Source organism: Brassica oleracea, chromosome C1 (genome assembly GCF_000695525.1).
Source record: "Brassica oleracea var. oleracea cultivar TO1000 chromosome C1, BOL, whole genome shotgun sequence".
Lineage (NCBI taxonomy): Eukaryota > Viridiplantae > Streptophyta > Magnoliopsida > Brassicales > Brassicaceae > Brassica > Brassica oleracea.
In genome coordinates this window covers 682,166-701,460 of record NC_027748.1, presented here as the reverse complement: position 1 = coordinate 701,460, position 19,295 = coordinate 682,166, and the positions used below count along the sequence as shown (strand labels likewise).

Here is a 19,295-nt window from a genome sequence, read left to right as displayed (position 1 = left end):
GTATAACAATTACATTTATAATATTTATATTATTATTTATTATTAGTTTTGAAAGAAGTAAAATTTTAATATATACGTATTGATATAAAATATCATCTAATATAAAATAAAGAGAGTAATTTGGAAATAATCTATGTCGTGGTTTTTAATAATATTGTACTGGAAAAAAAACTTCTCTAGAAGTTAATTGCAAAAGAAAACTACATATCTTTCAGTTTTTAAAAGAAGCAGCAATGCAGAAAAGACTGCATTTAATAATCATTCATAAATTAAATGCAAAACTAAAAATAATTAATAAAATAATATAATACTGCATACAGATTATTTGTGTGTTATATTTTTGTGCTCCATATAAAGGGGAGCAGAAGGGAGATATGGATAGGCAGATGACCAATGGTTGTGTAGCATTTGTTTTGTTTTCTTTTTAATTTATTATCTATAAATGATGTAATATTTCATTTTATTGATTAAAAATAAATTAGACTCTATATTCAATAATACTAAGTAAAAAAAAATTCTTATTCTCTACGAATATATTATGACATATATATGTATGTTCATATTTCATTTAATTATTTTTATCAACATTTGTTTAATTAATTTTATATTTTTAAAAGCAGTATTTTTATCTTATGCATAATTAGTTCTTTTATATTTTTAGTTGATTCATATACATACATCCATTAAAAACAATTTAAAAAATTACGGTATGCTTTTAGTTAGTTTTTTCAATGAATTATAAAAATTAGTATTTTAAAATAAGTTAGAGCTTCTGTTTAATAATACTCAGTAAACTTTTTACCCATTCCTTAAAAATATATTATGACACATATATGATTTTATTTTATTTTATTTGTTTTTATTCGTTTCCAACATATATATATATATATATATATATATATTATAATACTTGTAAATATTATTTTTTAATTAAACTAGTATATATTTTTATATTAAATTTACATTATTTAAAAAAAATACAATATCCAATCAAACATAATGATTCGGTAAATCAGTTTGATTAGCTAGATATTCATTTGTTATACACAATCTTTTGATTTAAATCTGTTTTGTCTAATGTATTTGATATGTATTGTTATGTTTGATCTATATTCTCTTTGTTCTAAAATATAAGATGTTTTGGATAGTAAACATTTATTAAGAAAATTACTTTTTACGTAGAAAGTATCATTAAAATTATAAACTAAAAACTATTTAACTAATTACAAAATAGAACTATTAAATTTGATTGACTACCCAGTTTTTGATAAACGTAAAATTACCTAAAAAGATTAGAACAGCTTATATATTCGAACATAAAAATTATTCTAAACATCTTATATTCGAACATAAAGAGGAAGAGGAAGTAACTTTTTATCTGCTGCATCACGTATTCCAATCGTTTCAAATCTCCAAACAACACTTGGATCCATGAATTCCATGATCCTATTAGTCAAACCATTTTATCTTTGGTAGATATGTGGACACGTGGAACACTTCCTTTTGATTCAAGATCAAATTGTGGGCGTTCATGTTCCTCTAATAATTACATCCCTATATTAGAATTTAGAACACTGTCTCTTTTTGGTGTTTAAAGAAAAATAATACTGTTTTCATATGCATATAAAGTTAGAAAATACGTCTAAATTTTAACTAGTCTAACTTGGAGTACAAAATATTGTGTATAATTATATCAAATCCTTTTCGAAACCAAAAACATCTGATGTACCATAAAATCCCAATATTGATAACGAAATGAACAAAAAAAAAGATTGTTGATTAGCAAGGAAGAGTTGAACAAAAAAAAGGATTAGCAAGGAAGATTTCTCAGTTAGTTTCTGCTGTTATTACTAACTTGTTATCATTTTAGACGCATGCGACTGTGACGTTATATGGACTGAATCAAGATAATTTTTTTGATTCATTGACACATCAGAAACTATAATAATATGTGCGGTATCGTGGCAATTCTTCTTTTTTCATTTTTCTTTTTGCTGTGGATATTTGATTAAATTTCTTCTGCATAAATTTTCTTTTATATATGAGATGAAAGTTAAGTGAGGAATCTGTTTTTCATCTCTTTTTATGTGTGAATTCTGTTAGAGCTATTGTTTCGTTTAGATTTTTCTTTCAGTATAATAAGGTTTGATTTAGGTTTTTGTATGGTTTTTGTCTATGGTTTTATTTTGTTTTTTATAAAAAATATTGTCTTTTAGGTTATTCACATTGAGTCTAAGATTAGTAGCTATTGTTTAAGATAAACAGTAAAGAAACTAAGAAAATAAAAGCAAGAAATGGGACGGTGAAGGTAAAGTTTTTTAACCAATTTATACATAAAAGTCCCAACTTCCATACAGTTGTGAACTGTTGCAATATAGTTTCTGTTTATCAAATTACATCATCACTTTTCATTTCCTTCTCCTATTTACTAATTAAAGAATATATAAACTATGTTATAAGCATCTGATAAAAGATGAAAGCAGCCAAAAAACCTGTCATTATGGAAGCTTCAAGTTGCATATAAAAGAAGCGAAAAGAGAAAGCATTAGCTTATAAGATGCTTAGCCACTACCACTCATCAATTCTCCCCGGAGAGAAGATATAAAAATTTGGACCATTCCAGTTATCTCTAATGGACCTAATATTACTTACTTTTTGATCAAATCAAGCCCTGTTTTGTAGCCACTCGTGGTTCCCATGCTGATCTCGTATGTATTTAGGGATAAATGTCACACATCGGATATTGGAAGGGATCTTTACTAATATATAAGATAGATGAACCACTCCATTTATCACCAATTGGTTTTAGGTTGAAAGTCCATCTAGCTTAACATGGTATCAGAACTCGATCCATGCAGTCCAATCCGATCCATTATCGATCCAGCCTAAAGTCGGTCCATCGATTCTTGCCTTTTGAGATTGACGCTCAAAGACCGATCTAGCTTAACAATATGATCATAAACCACTAATTACCATCATACTTTTGTCATCACATTCATCATATATATATATATATATATATTTTAAATATAAATTTCCATTAATTGCTAACACAGGTACATACCCGAAGGATGCAAAAATGGGACTTACATCACAAGTGTGCCACAATTAAAACTAGCTACTACTACGAGAACTCATATGCGTTAGAAAAGAGAAAACCAAGTTCCCATCACATTCATCATATTTTGCCATCCTCATCATTGGCGTTACCTATCCCGCCATAAATATCAACATAAGAGACTTGCTTGAAACTTTATCTCTAGAAATTTATTGATGGGCCCATGTGAAGAGGTGTTGCTGCCTTTATAGTATTCCATATTTGACCCAACTTATTATGTATCTGTTGTGGAACTACCCAATCTATTTGGTCTCTATAAATTGGAAACAAGCCGATAACAGGCACATGACATGGATACGAACGCACATCTAGGAGACTAAAATATGGTCTTTACAAAATGCCGAATGGTACGAACCGGGTAGAATTATGATTGTTGCAGTAGAATAGCCAGCCCACGAAAAATGGGCTTAGGATCATTAATTATTCAGCCCCACACCTTTTCTGAAATATTCTGAAAAGTAGATTATTTATTGTAATGAGAAATTAGGACTCACACCAAAGAATTTATGCGTTATTAGCTATATACCAAAGTCTACTGTTTGGACACTGTTTGCTTTTTTTTTGGACTCTGATACCCCTATTTAGATGTAAAGAACTCTACGATTTCAATAGGTGATATCTTGCAAAAGATTTAATGAGATCTTATCCTCTGCATTCATATCTTTTTCTCTTGCTCCAAACTTTAAAATTTCAAAATATTTCTTTCCCGTCTTCTCTCACCTGCTCCAACTTATAATTACTTGAATCATCTTCTATCATTTCTCTCCGTTTTGACAACCGTTCACAAATCTTCTCATGTCAAGTCCATGTTTTTTTGGTTTGACATTTTTTGTTTGGATGAATGGTTGATATGCAGGAAGAAGCATCATACTCCAGCAGTGCACTGAAAAAACTCAAGCTCTGGTGGTGTACTGAAATCTCAATCTCGCCACTTTCGCTGCGTCTCCGGTGAATCTCTCTGCAGCTGCGTCCCTTATGAAGCTCTTGGTGAATCTTGCGGATTTTGCGTCTCCAGTCAAGCTCTCCGTCTCTGCGTCTCCGGTGAATCTTTCAGCCGCAGCGTCTCCAGTGAAACTTTCGAGGTTGAAACTATGGAATCTGAAATAGATAATCACAATCAGGATAAGAAAGATCATGAGATAGGCTTTTCTTGTCTCAAGGTTGAAGATATGGAAGCTGAAATAGAGAAACTCATTGTGACAATGACAAAGGAAGATCAAGAAGAAGATAAAGATAATGGCAAACTCATCGTGTCTCTGTCTGATATATACATGTGTGTGTGTTAAATATGTATGGTACCTACATGTTAAACCTCAATCTTATTTAAACCACATGTTATTCTTTGGTTTGACATTTAAGCGAAGATCTTGTTTATTAATTGTGTAAATATTATATTAGCTGTATAACAATCTGACATTACCAACAAATCCAATTTTAGTCTCAAGTAACTCATTTTTTAAAGGTGTAAGTATTATTTTACCTGTCCAACAGTTTGACAAGTACCAATGAACACACATACTTAAACAATATACATATGTTTATTTCATATGTTAGAGCATCTTTAACGGTAAAACCGTTTTCAAAGTTTCTTAGTTTTTTTTTTTTTTTTTTTTTAATTTGAAAAAATATCAAATTAATGGAGAGCTGACACGTGTTGTTAAGGCCCACAAATAGTGACAAAACCTCTCTATATTCGATCCTTATTGTGTATCTTTTCTGAGTGGTTTTTCCTTTTATGTGGACTCCACACTTGACTTTTGGCATAAGAAACTTATCAAAACCCACCGATAATCGTGGTCTTATAGTTATGATCTTGATTCTTATAGTATCAAAAATGTGATATACAGAATTCAAACAAGTTTTATCTCAAATAACTTATTTGTTAACCGTGTAAATATTATATTAACCGTCTAATAACCTGACATTACCCTACAAATCATTTTTATCCCAAATAACTCATTTTATAACCGTGTATATATTATATTAGCTGTCCAACAATTTGACATTTTCAAAGAATACACATAGATAAACATTTTAATTGCATATAACATTTTATTAAAATTGTTAATAAAATTAGTAGCACCCAAATCTATTATTAGATGGCTAACCATTATAATAGCAAGAAATGCAACTTCGTTCGTGGGTTACTGTAACACTTACATTAAAAGAATAAAACTGCACTCCAACAACTGTTATTAACGGAGGATAGTCTGAATTAGGTCACTCCGACAATTGTACGACAACTGTGGATTTGTCGGCGTTTGAATCTCGCGATATAACGAGTGCGCAGAAAATTTATCAGAATAATTCTTGAATACTCATCGATGGATTTTGATAAATCAAAACCCGACAGTTCCAATCTTGTTGGATATGTATTGGAAATGTTTCAAGAAATTGCTGAGAAATTTTAACTAATTTCAAAAAAAAAATTGTTTGATTGCACAAATCTATGTATTTCATCAAACTTGGAGCTTGGGATTAATCCAGTATCAGATGCTAGACTAGAACGTGAACAATTGAATGCCGATGAATCTGAAATATATATATATATATATATATATATATATATATATTTATATAAAATATATGTATGTATCTTCTTCCTTACAACCAAATTCATAGCGTTTCTAAGTTTCATGAACATCACGCCGTTATATAAAGAAAGAGAAAGGATTAACACTCTGTCGATGCTGCTTGAGTTATCGTCATGGTCATTACACAAAATAGTAGTAAACATGTGGCTGGGGTTTAAGCAAAACTCTCACTATAACTCTTCATATATCGAGGTGACCCAAATAAATCTAACCCAAATCTTTACATAATCTTTTGATATCTTTTTAAAATATTCTAACGGATACTATTGTGATCTCCTAATAACAATCGAGCATACAATAGCCCTATATAGGGTTATAATAGTCATTCTCCGGCGATCTTATCTACAAACTTTCTCTTTTTTACTGTTATGGGCATGTACCTAATATCAGTATCTTTTATGGTTTTTAAGCCAATTACGGTCAGGGTTTGAGTTTTTATTTATTGGTTGTAACTTGTAAGCGACCATGTTTTCATAAGTTTAAAATAGAAAATGTTTAAGCTTGATTTAAAAAAGAAAATGTTTAACAGCGGTTAACTGCACATAGCGATTGAGAATATAATTGTTTTAACCATTGAAAAAAAAAAGAATTGGGAAGAGTAAGCGAAACGTGAAATATATGTGTCGCATAAACTCCCATCCCGGGTTAGAGAGAGGAGAGAGAAATTGAGAGAGGGTTTCCGGCCGACGGCGAGGCTCCTTTAGCCACCGTCGGTCCGGTCTTGTTTTTCAAGTTTCTTTTAAACGTGGGTTTATGTTTTTAGGTTATAGATCTGTTGGATTTAGTCTCGGCGGCGCACCTATCTACGGTGGCCGTCCGATTTTGTCTCGGGAAGTGATGGCTTTCTCAGCATCTTCTTCGCCGATCTCTGTTTCCGGGAGACGGTGGCTTCTTCAGCACCGAGATCGCCGGCTTTTGGTTCCGGGAGGCGGTGGCTCTCTTAGCACCGCTAGCGCCGGCTGGTTTCTTGAGTTACCCCACATCGATCTATGAATCTGAGCCTCTCTTGTTAATCCGCCTCTCGTTTCTGAATCTGGTTCTGCATGCATGAATGTCGGAGATGATGATCGATTGTAGGCGGTTTTATTCTCTATTAAATTCGTAGATCCGACTAGTTATGATTCTCGGTATGCGTTGGTTGTATACGAGTCGCGGTGGAAAGTTGGTTTTGAATGGTTTCGGCTCAGATTCGATGACGGCGTCGCGGTTAGCCGTCGTATCGCGGATTCCGGAGCTGAAGGAAGAAGAGAGGGAGGCGCGCGCTTCGCACGGATCGAGCGGCGCTCCTCAAGCTAGGGTTTTCAGAAGTTGGGCCTTTTGGCCCATAATGTTAGTTGTGTTTTTTCGCCTTGTGTATTTGGGCTTTTGTAATGTTTGGGCCCTGACCTTTTGGGTTTTTAACCTCCTTTGATAAATTCAGATGGGAAAAAAAAAAAAGAGTAAGCGAAACGTGATGACACGGTTCTATATGAATATTATTTAATCAATTTATTTTTGGTCAGAAATTATTTAAATAATGAATATGTAAGAATTTTGGTGAGAAAAGTGCGAAAAGGCAAGGACGCACTGCATTGGCCGGTCAGGTGAGGTGGGTCCTTTTACTGCTCCAGTCAGTCTATTACCACAAGAAACCGCAGAAACCAGAACTCAAAAAGCAACTCAATTTTATAAATTACTGAGAATATAATATATAAAGTACTTTAGTAATTTAAAAGAAAAATCTAAACAGCTGTGGAAGAATGTCAGTTCTTATTAAAATCCTTGAATATTTATTTTAAGTTTACAAAAATAACAAATTTCGTTTAAATTTCTTGTCTTTTTTTTTTTATAATCCAGGGTTCCCCGCTTCGCGGATCATTCCATAGACCCGGTTAGGCAACGGGTCAGCTTCACCCGGGAGGGTATTCCCTGAGCCCGAAGGCCTAGTACCCGCTTTTGTGACAGGGATGAGCAGTTCGCCTCCGACTAGCGTCGAACTCGGAATTGGCCCCCAAAACTCTAACTAGTAGAGCTGACTCATCCCGTCAAATTTCTAGTCTTTTGACCCTTTTTTTCTTTGAGCAACCTTGTCTTTTGACCTTTATCTTTTCAATTTCTTGTTTTCTTTTAGATTCATAATGGTCTCATTTGTATACTAATTTAACTTAATCTATTTATCGTTTCAAAACTTTAATTTAGCTTTCTTAGGTATTTTTAGTATTTTTATTTGGTTAATTATTTGATATCTTAAATGTTCTCTATACGTCAAAATAGATTTATTCACCCTGCTCTTTTATACCTACGTAATTTATCCTTTTCACCTTATTTTTGTTATCGGAAACTTTTAGCCATACGTATCAAACTATACATACACATTTAATAGAATCCGACTCTCGTTAAGCTATACTCCCTCTCTATCATTTTACTTAGTGTCTAAGGTTTTTACACAAAAATTAAAAAAATACAAAATTTTATGAAGTTTATCTTAATTACATAAAAGTAACATTAAACAAAATTAGTTTAACCAATAAAAAAAAATACAATATTTTATAATTGGTCACAACATTTTAATGATATTAAATTTTATCTAGAATAACGAAAACATCACATAATATGAAACAAAATAAAAATCCCTAAACACCACTTAAAATGATACGGAGTAAGTAATACCCAATATAATTTAAACAGTGTATATAAAATATGGGGGTCCCGGTATATTTTTATTTTTCATCTTTTTTATTGTCACGATTTAATTTTTCGTCTTTAAATATTCTCTATACATATCTTTGACGATGTGATGATACAAAAAAGTATAAATCATATTCATATATTATATATATCATGTCAAGTCATGTAGAACCCTTACATGCATATATGTCCGTGCGTGTAGTATAGTTTAAGGAAACATTCCCTTCAAAGGATAATAATCACTCTCCTTTTGTTTCCCTACTTACATAAATCTTCTTCTACGCATCAAGACGCAGTGAGAGAGAAGAGAGAGAAAGTCCGATTGTTTCTCCAGTAAACTGCAAACCGACCTTGTGTCTGAAAATGGCGTTGTGCAGGAAAATGTCAAGTTGTCTACTGATTTTGCTGATTCTTATTTCGACCTATTTCAGTCTAATGGCTAATGGTAAATGGGTCAACGTCACATTTCCATATTTTCAGACCAAAATTTCCAAAATCTTATTCTTCTTTTACTTCTTATGACATTTTCAGGCAGACCAGAGCCAAGCTCGTATGAAACCACTACTGTACAGTTCTCCAACCTCCTCAGTTTTTTTTTAAATTAAATTGGTTTTGAAAATGTCACTAATTTTGGACAGGGAGGTGATCAAGACCTGAAGATGCTGATGAGAGGTTTAATAGGATCAAGTCCACCAAGATGTGAGAGAGTGAGATGTCGTGCGTGTGGACACTGCGAAGCAATACAAGTTCCTACTAATCCTCAAACAAAGCTCCGTCACTCTCCTTCCTCTGAGATTATCAATCTTGATTACACCAGAGGAGACGACAGTACTAATTATAAACCAATGAGCTGGAAATGCAAATGTGGTAACTCTATCTATAACCCTTAAAGAGATTTCTTACTCTTGATCGATACATTTTATTTCTTTGCTTTTGGGTTCAAATTCTAAAATATCTGTGTACATATATATATGCTTTAGTTGTAATCTTCAGAGTTTCTAAAAATTCTGCGTTTATTTTGATTCTGATGTTGTTTATTATTATAGTGTAGTTAACAAACAACAGAGATAAATAAAACTTGTGTTATCAAAATTGATTTGTTTTTGTTATTATAGATAATGGGTTTTAATTTACGAATCGTGAAAGTAAAATCTTTTAACAATAAAGGAAATATGATTAGAAGAACACGCATCGTAAACAGAACGCACGGAAACCTATTTTCAAGACGATTCTGACAAATACCAATTTTATGGATGAAAGTTACATCACACACGTACGTATGCATCATGTAAATACATTATACATGTTCATATGAGCTTTATGGTTGGAAACATTATTGGTTTAGTCCAAAAAAAATTTGTTGATTTGATAAACACACAAATATACTTGATACTTAGTTTTTGTCATCGATAATACATATATCCATAGAGATGATGTCAAAATATTAAAAAGTTCCATAGATGATGGACAAATAATCAGTCGTTTTGCTGTCGTCAAACGTCGCCGTTTTAACGACTGTGTCATCACATAGGATTTTGGTTGTACTTTTTAATCAAAAAGATTAATTTATCTTCTCAAAAAAGAGATTAATTTATTTAGTGACCACTGGTGGATTTTCTGCGCCCTAGTACTTGTTTCAGTAGTGCAAACTGCAGAGGATTCAATTATTTAGTGACCACTGGTAATTTATTTAGTGACCGCTGGTAATTTATTATATTTCCCTGAATGAAATATTCAAAGAAAACCTGAAACCAAAAAACTAAGATCTCTTGACTAATTGAGCAGTGGAAGAAAACTAATGGATACATTGTGATAGATGTACTATGATATATACAATAGTTCGTAGATTGAGACATATTAAATGATTAATCAGCATCTACATATTACAAAACGATGATAGGTATTATGTCTACTTTTAAGTCAATGATTAATTTCTACTTATAGGCCATAAGTTATAGCATGTTTTTTCGTTTTTGTCAGATTTAACATCTGGAATATATACACATTAACATGTAGAAGTTAATATGAGATTGGGACAAACACTATTAGGCATAGGGAAAATTAGAGAGTGTGATATGATGGGATCGGTCATGTGGAAAGACGAAGGGAATTGACAAAACAAAAGGAGAAGATGTGTGTTTGTGTCTGTGGGGTTTACCCATTTCAGAAATCAAGCAAAGCAAACAGTTCTGAATCTCTTTACTGTTTTTCCTTTGAATGACTTTACTTCATTTTTTTGTTTGTTTTCATTTCATTTATTACTAAGTAATAGTGCAACTCAATAGTTGAATAATCAGTAAACATATTTGGAATTGGGTGGAGACCCATGTTGTGTCAATCAGAGTCAGTATACGCCTGCCACAGTGCTACCGATTTAACTAATCTTCAACGCCGCTCCAAATATTTAATATGATATCCACAAAATGAGTCCCTTATAAGATATTTTTGATCTTGAGTCCCTTATAAGATTTAACATGCAGAAATTATAGCACACGTTATCAATTTATCATAGTATGGGTATAAAAACATTTTGTAATATCACTGCTTAATTCTATTGTATTTTTTTTTTAACACCAAACTTATATTAAAAGCTCAAGGAACATAAGAGTTTACAACTGAAATAGAAGATTCTAGAGCCCATGCTCGACGGTACAACGAAAGTAGAAAGCATTATGAAACATAGAAAGATAAAGCCTATAAGAGGCGAGTCAAACTCAGCAAGACGAAGAACCCCAAAGAGGAGTTTCACCCTAATCCCTAAGGCGATTGTTTGCAAGAACAATTGATAGTCAGAATCGACGTTGATACACTAATAAAAAGCAGCTGGATTGTTACCTGCCAAAAGCTTTTGGTGAGAAGCTCCAGGACCTTGGGCAACACCAAGAGGAAGAAGTCCTATATGACTGGATTTGATAGCGAAGTTGACATGATTAGTTTTAAACTCAACAATGCTTCTCAACGAGACTAGGTAAATCTCAAAAGCTAACTTAGCCTTCATAGGGACGCTTAGGACAATGGAGTAAGATGACAGATTGAATGGTTTAATCGTGTCAAAACTTCAGACCTCAACATTACCGTGTCGAAGCCAATAGTTTGTAACCGAGATAAACCTGAGCATATTATCATCACACTCGCTCTGGTTGAGCATGTTTGAGCAAACGTAGGATAAGAGGCAGAGTGTTTCAGTACGGTCGAGTCTCCTTGCACAGGACATCGAAGTGTTTCTCCGATTTGTTGGAATGAGAGCACATGGCAGTGGAGAAAGAGATATCACAAGGAACACTCCATTAGGGGGACGACTAGGTGAACCAGAGGTACGCAAACGGAAAAGTACTAGATGCATTTTGAGGTACAGTACCTTCTTGTCCTTGAGAATCATAAGCTGGCCCGACACGCCGATCACATAAATTGATGCCATCCTGCAGGTTTTGGGCTCTAATATAATGCAGCTAATGGGCTCTAGTGGTGCTGTATGGAGACGGCGGCGTTGGGTTATTGACCACAGAAGGAGGATGTCGACAGTGAGAAAGTTGTAGTGGTCGTTTGGAAGGGATGCGCCAGTAACAAGGAGAGGTATGTTGCCAAGATAGAGGAGCCAATGAGCAGAGGATAAGGGTAAGAGTTGAACATCGATAAAACAAGTCACTCCCGGTACTTTAAAAATCAGAAGCCAGTCCTCAAGACTTTGATTTGTTGTGTACTGGAAGGAGACTAGCTTGAAACTGATACTTTCTTCAACCCAAAAACCCACTTTTACATCCATATCTTGCACAACTATAGACAAGGCCCTTGAGACTAGGTTTAGAGATGAAGCTTGGTGTTCAAACTGAGTGTTCTTTGTTGAGAGTGTTTGGAGATAAAGATCAGAGACATCAGGACTCATAGATCTGAAGTTCATCCTCTTCACGTCATGGCTCACAGAGCTGGGACACGGGTTCCCGGCGGAGTAAAAGCAGAGACAGTGGTGAAAGGGAGTGAAGTTGAAGCAGACTTTTCGAGATTCCTAAGCAGCATCAGAAGAGGAGCATGCGAGAAGATGTACAACATGGAAGAGAGCAACGTCTAGCGGGTCTGGTGGTTCCGGAGGGATGACGGGAGAGAGAGATCCAAGCGGGGCGTTCAAACACGGTGACCGCGGCAGATCTAGAAGGGGCCGGAGACATGACGGAGGAGTAGTCATCATCATGGCCATAAGAGGAGCAGAGCTACTTCAGAGGGAGGAGGAAAGAGCGGCGTGGCGGTGGCAGGGGAGATCCATCGGAAACGTCTTGGATGCGGGCCTGAGAGAGTTTTTCTCTAGGTCGAACTCTAGTTCTTTTGTATTTGTTATGTATCTTTATGTCTTTGTTATTTTTCTATTGTATTATATAACTTTTTTTATGTAATTTTATGCTTTGTTATTTTTCAAAAAAAAAAAAACGTTATGTCTTTGTTAAATCATTTTTGCTAATACGCGTACCGTCGACATGATATGTTTATACTCTGTAGACGATTGATTGCACACTGTCGCACGATCGTTGAACCCATTAAAAGCAAAGTGACAAAATGAAAAGACTCGAAAGAAGAGACAGAGAAGGAAAAAATGAGAGTTCCAAAGCATAAAATACTATGGCCATTCCCATCTCTTTTTGTTTCTGTTTCTTACCGTTTGTTCAACTGTTTTTGATCTCTTCTTTGTTGCATTACTTCCTTGAAACTATGGATGAAATAAAAGGGTTAGAGATTTAGCCATTGGAGATAAAATCGTTAAAGCACACAGTTGACAAGGTACAATCACGTGGATGCACTTTGGACATATCCATAATCACTTTCTCTGTTTCAATGATCTATTTTAACGTCCATTGCTCCATACCTAATTTATTGTTCTTGTACGATACATGCCTTTGTTCATCATAATATATGAGATGGTTAATGCTTCCACGTGCGATCGAAGTAATATATGAGATCGTGAATAGATTATTTCATTACTTCAAATAATATGGATGAATGGTCAACCATTAACCATATTTCGTCATGACCTAAAAGTTAGGCAGAGTTGATCACTCTGATACGTACTATATATATCCGGTTTTGAATCCAGTAGTTCACAGGATGAAGTTAATATTTTACAGCATAGAAGTTCATTTAAGCATAAATAAATAAATATAAATATATATATATACACAATAATATCTATATATATTTGTAATCTAGACAAAACTGATTTAAATAATGCAGAGAATAATTATTTTGAAAGAGTTGAAGACAAATCTTACAGGAAATAAATGGAGGAGATTCCAATGGTCCACTATAGATTTTGGTCTTTAATCTATATATAATAGCAAACCCCCAAATGTGTCTTCTTTTGTCAACATCTCAAATGTTTATACATATTGGTTTTATGTATATTAATAAACAATGCTTTCTTTTTTATCAGTACCATATATATTATTATTTTATTTGTTTCTTTATTAAAGGATATATATATATATCTTGCCGGTTAATATGTATATGCACCAATTCGTTGATTCATTCCCAAGTTTACATTATTAGTGGACACACCTGTGGTTAATTAAATAAATGAACACAGCATGATAAAACTTGGAACTTATGGTATAGCCTCCATGACATTTTTACAACTATACCATCACAGCATAGCTCAACTCATATTGAAAAATGTCCAACAATATGACAATATTAGATCGGTCTGTCTACTGTTATATGTATGAAAAGGACGAGGTAATCGATGCGTACGTGATGTTCCAAAAAAAAAAAAAAAAAAAAAAAAAAAAAAAAATCGATGCGTACGTGCATGGCTTAAAGCTTACATGGGTTGGGAATTCTGAAAGAAGCTATAAGAAGGGTTCTTAAATTAGTTGAAAGCTTATATTAGACGGAGAAAATAAAACTTGCATGAGTACGATATCACTGTAAGATGAAAAATCTTCAAAACTTTAATAAAATATGAGTATACGTAATTTGGTTAGACTGAAGCAATTAGTTTATATTTATAATTACGTTTAGGTTGTACTTTTATGCAATTGATCCTTAAAAAAACCAGTGTAACGGGTCAGAAATGTTATTTATCGTAATATTTTGTTTAATCTCCAATATCTCCTTGATCCTTGATCTAATCGGAAAAAATAATGATGTAAAATACATTTTAATGCTGAATTTTAAATAAATGAAAAAACACTAGACATTTGCGTGAGTGGAGCAAATAGGTCATTGTTAGGGCACTTTCATGGGGACCATTACGGCTTGACGAAGAGTCGTTGCACAGAAGCGTCAACACGAGCTGAAACTTGCAGTGCGATCCGGTCTGGTCCAGTACTTTACTGGCTATGGTGAAAAAAACTACAGGGACCAGTAATGAAGAAGCTACAGAGAAGAATTACATCAACAGTGAGAAAAAAACTGAGCTGGTGGAATCTACTAATTACTGATGAAAACAAGAGTGAATCTAGCAATCCAGCAAAGCAAATCAGACCCACATATCAAAACAAAACAAAATTACTGACACAATCTTGTTTACTGAGATTGAATCATAAGAGATTTGAAGAAATCACAGAGTCTTTAATGATGACACAAAACAAAAGTAGCATATTCTTAGTTGACAAAAGTTATAAAACAAATCCGATAAGTAAGACGAGACTATGTCAAAGACGCAACATCTCAGTGCCCTTCGTTGTGCTTCACCTCAAACAGACCGTCTGGACCTAAGAACAGCAAAAAACAGAACAGAGTAACTAAGAACCAAGACTTATGGAAAAAAAAAAAAAATGACACAATCTTTGTCACATCTAAAACCCAATATAAACAAAGTTACATACCCCAAGGAAACTCCTTGTTACGGATGTGCATATACGGATACGCCTGTAAACAAAGAAACCATAATGTGAACTGAGATAAAGCCATCAAAAGCTCCAATACAAGTGTTATTAGCTTACAGGAGGATCCTCGCCGTGTTGATGACCTTCGGATAGAACATAGGCGGCTATAAGAGTGCAACTGAAAATGCCCAGGTAAGCTATGCTCTCCCACTTTCCAGATTCATCTGTTAAACAACAACAACAACAACCAAAAAAAATCAAGACTATGGTTTTAAAAATAAAAATAAAAATCGAAGATTTGTTGAACCCGAGAAACTAAGAAACCCGGAGCTTACAAGCATCGTCAAGGCCGGAAGAAGATGAGAATCTTCGCTTTGGAGCAACGGATGTCCTCGGAGCTGCGGTGATTGCTGCTCGGGAAAGAGCTGAGCGTATAATCGCCGTCGCCATTCTCTCTGATCTCTCAGTGTAGAGTCAAGGGCTGACCCTAAAACAAACATTACTTGAAAAGCCCAATGGGCTTTTGTGCTTTGTGGGCTGTTTCATCTCGCCATTGATGCTTGCAGTTACATATTATTACTTTTGTTACAACAGAGTGGGCTTCTAGCTTCATCAAAGCGCCCAAAATCATATCTTTAACTTTGACCATTGATCGATACGTGGAATCTCGCTTAGTCTAGTAATGGTTTTATTACCAAAAGTTCATTAAATGTTTTTATATCCAAAAAATCTAAGTTTTATATAGAAAACAATTTATTACTCTTTAATGCAATTTATACACATTTTCAGCTGAATATTAACTGTAAAATACATTGATTTAATAAATTTATTTATCTCAAGTGGTTAAATAGATGTACTTAAAAAAAAACTAATGCATTTCAATCATTTTTTCATATGTGTGAAAAATGTGTAAATGACATTTTTTATGAATCGGATAGAATAATAATTATATAAATTAATGACTGATAGTAGACTTTTAATATAGTGCAAGTGGACAAGTAGAAATATAATAGAAGAAATTTGAAACTAACTATTTTAATACTAGCATTTAGTTTCTTGCAAGTAAATGTAACAGATATTGAAAAAATAATAATTAGAAGCTAACCATTAAAATAGAATTAAATAAACAATGATATTCGCCCTGATTGTCATTTTTCGTTTCACATCTAGATTTTAACGTTATCGCAAGCGGCAAAGAAAAGAGCTCCGGCGCCAGATCCACCGTGCGAATGTTCGATGACGACATGATCTGATAACTCGTCGCCAAGCATTTCCCAAACACTGCTATGAAGATAGTTTCTAAAGACCCTGTAATGATCATAAAGTCCTCCTTCAACTATTACAATGCTCATCTTCTTCTCTAACCTTCCCAGCTTCTTTATCATCCCAACTATTCCTGCTCCTGCCACACGAGCCGCTCTTTCCGCTACTACATCGCACACTTCAACCACTACTTCCCTCGCCGCAAGAGTTGAGTCCATGATCTGCATGTTATTATATACACATGCCATTAGTTTTTTTTTAGCAGGTTTTCATATTAAAATGCATAAATAAAATACAAATTATGAGTTTTCACCCACATGCGAGTAGTTCACACAAAAAAGATTCAACGTCTGCTTGTTTTCAACACAATCCTAGTTCTTGGTATCAATTTAACATAGTTTACACATTGTAACATTTCCCCTTCAGTTTTTATTTAGAGTTTTGCGCTTACAAATTGCAAAGAGAACTTTATTAAACATAAAAGCTAGTATATTACGTTTTAATTAATATAGACGCAAACGCAAAAAAAAAAAAAAAAAACTTGAAAATACAAGTCTTAAGATACTTACCCCGAAAACTTCCTTGACCTTTTTGTTTACGATGTCTCGGTCTTCAGATATATCTTGATGCATGGCAGCCATATCCGGCGACCTAAACACGTGGGAAAAATCTTGCATTATGTCACAATGATTGTTATAGTCTTGTATAAGAGTCTCAGAAAGTTTAGTAGCTACCCTAAGATGTAAGGAGTTTTGAGTTTTGGAGGCACTATATCTCCAAATAGAGCAGATTCTACGGACATTCTTAGCAACACTCTTCTCACTATCTCCCCTAAGTATCCTCCAGACGCCATCTTCTCAAATACCTTGAAGAAGCATAACCAAAAATATTCTCAAACACACACAAAAATGACCTTTTCTAAGAGTTAACTAATCAATAAGTGCTCTTACGTGGCTTCCTGGATTCAAGCTTTCCGCATCAAGAGCAGCATCAAATTCAGTTAGAGGAAGATGACAAGATCTGAAATCTCCCCACTCGGTGCTAATAACCTATACAATCGTACCATGCACAATCACTTGATGGTTTGTCAATGTGTGATGAAAGTATCTTAACCTACAATCTCTTGTGGCTCGTTTGGTTTCGTTGATTTCCATCTCAAAACCTCTTGAGCTTGTTCGATGTAAGCAGCGTTGGTTCCCATACCTAAAGTAACCGCAGCCACAGTATCCTTGTGATAGTACCTTCCTCCAGCTAATATTCCTATTGTGTCATCCACCTGATCTCAAAACCAATATTTTCATTACATCATCGAAAAATAGTTATATATCTTTAGACCGGCTTACCAGCGCCAAGTTCATCCGAATTTTCAGACCGTGTCTATCCAATGATTCATTCATATCATTCACAAACTCCTTCAAAACCTTGTCATCATCACCATCTGCTAAACTCTTTCTATGTATCGCCGAGACTGAACCTGACCTAATCTCCTCGACATAGCGTGTTAACGTAAACCCTAGATTCTTAACGTCTTCAGTTTCTTCGCCAGGATTCATCCCAATGAATTTAACTAGCTCCAAGGATATGTAATCGCACAACTCCTAAAACAAAAAAAAAACTTCAGTTTCAACTTTCAAGTAACCTAGCGTGTAATCCAAGGAACCATCTAGATATATTATATACCTTGAAAGAACCATTCAAAACATCCTCAGGGATTGAAATCTCCTGCTTATGTACATCGGAAATAGGCTCTTCGTTACCTCCTAAAGTTCCACGTAACAATAGAAGTTCCTTGCCTCGCAAGTTAGCTCCATAACGTAACCCCTTCTCATCACTACAAGTTAAAACACGTTAATTAGGTCATCTAATACTCTCTGTCTAAAACAGAGATTCTTCTTACCCTGAAGGGAGAGAACCGGCGAATGAAACGAGCATGTTGAGGGAACCGCGACTCTCCGAGGCGGTGGTGGCTGCGAGAGAGGCGGTCATCTCGGCGACCATTGCGTCCGCCACCATCCACAGCTTCGAAACCGGCGTAGCGCATTCTCTAGCAAATTTCCTCAAAATGCGTTGCGTCTGTTTCCGCCGCCGCTCCTTCCTCCGCATCCACCGACCTATTATTACAGCAGCTGCAACCGTTGCAGCAGTGACGGCCACCACCACCACTTTCCTGGTCATTTTCTCGATGGAGGTTTTTTTTCCGTTCTCCGATCAACACATTAGTGACCTCACGAAGATAAGATGCGTTCTCTTCATGTAGTATTGTTAGCATGTTTTGCGTATCAAGTTTGAATAATTCAACTTTTTTTATTATTTACTTTCTTTTTTTATAAACCGGATAAATCGTTTTACTAATTTTTATTTTCTAATCATCAGTATGGTTGGTCTTTTTCTGTTTTAAGCAAAGAGTAACTCATTAATTGTAATTAAACACATAGCAGTATATTATTAAAATTTGGTTTGATTTCGATTTGTCTATGTATCTGTTGGAGCTGGCTGGCATCATGTAAATTTTGCTTCGGTTACAAACACACCCTCATTCTCCCGAGAATGGTTTTTGATCAACTCAAAATGTAATATTTCCTTTTGTAAGAAAGTCAACTAAAAATCATATAAATGAATCAAACTTAAATGACAAAACCAACTGTTGTAGTAAGTCAACCCCAAGCTACTGCTGATTAAACTTAAATGACAAAACCAACTGTTGTAGTAAGTCAACCCCAAGCTACAAAAGTCACATTGGTTGTTCATCTGAAACAAATTTAATTTATCATTTACATTTTTAACTCGTTTGTATTAATCATCATTCATTCATTTGTCTTTTTCAGTTTTGTGTCTTTTCTG

The 19,295-nt window shown here is 34.3% G+C and overlaps 3 protein-coding genes and 1 long non-coding RNA gene across 4 annotated transcripts; 2 read left to right on the top strand and 2 right to left on the bottom strand.

Moving 5' to 3' along the window:
• The first annotated feature begins 3,575 nt into the window (after positions 1–3,575).
• LOC106298568 lies at positions 3,576–4,496 on the top strand. Its single transcript, XR_001261498.1, has 2 exons — positions 3,576–3,730; positions 3,975–4,496. It is a non-coding gene; the product is annotated as an uncharacterized LOC106298568 (long non-coding RNA).
• Positions 4,497–8,549: 4,053 nt separating this feature from the next.
• LOC106299398 (EPIDERMAL PATTERNING FACTOR-like protein 2) lies at positions 8,550–9,370 on the top strand. Its single transcript, XM_013735494.1, has 3 exons — positions 8,550–8,824; positions 8,911–8,945; positions 9,018–9,370. The coding sequence occupies exons 1-3, from the start codon at positions 8,743–8,745 to the stop codon at positions 9,267–9,269; spliced, it is 369 nt and encodes a 122-aa protein (XP_013590948.1). The 5' UTR covers positions 8,550–8,742; the 3' UTR covers positions 9,270–9,370.
• Positions 9,371–14,780: 5,410 nt separating this feature from the next.
• LOC106299004 (cytochrome c oxidase subunit 6a, mitochondrial-like) lies at positions 14,781–15,846 on the bottom strand. The gene is made up of 4 exons (XM_013735135.1): positions 15,527–15,846; positions 15,309–15,415; positions 15,192–15,234; positions 14,781–15,077 (listed from the first exon to the last, which is right to left on the bottom strand). Exons 1-4 carry the CDS (start codon positions 15,639–15,641, stop codon positions 15,034–15,036), a joined length of 309 nt encoding a protein of 102 aa, XP_013590589.1. The 5' UTR covers positions 15,642–15,846; the 3' UTR covers positions 14,781–15,033.
• Positions 15,847–16,309: 463 nt separating this feature from the next.
• LOC106301374 (probable hexokinase-like 2 protein) lies at positions 16,310–18,646 on the bottom strand. Its single transcript, XM_013737757.1, has 8 exons — positions 18,352–18,646; positions 18,135–18,285; positions 17,798–18,052; positions 17,572–17,730; positions 17,405–17,503; positions 17,189–17,319; positions 17,024–17,105; positions 16,310–16,675 (listed from the first exon to the last, which is right to left on the bottom strand). The coding sequence occupies exons 1-8, from the start codon at positions 18,627–18,629 to the stop codon at positions 16,358–16,360; spliced, it is 1,473 nt and encodes a 490-aa protein (XP_013593211.1). The 5' UTR covers positions 18,630–18,646; the 3' UTR covers positions 16,310–16,357.
• Positions 18,647–19,295: the final 649 nt, after the last annotated feature.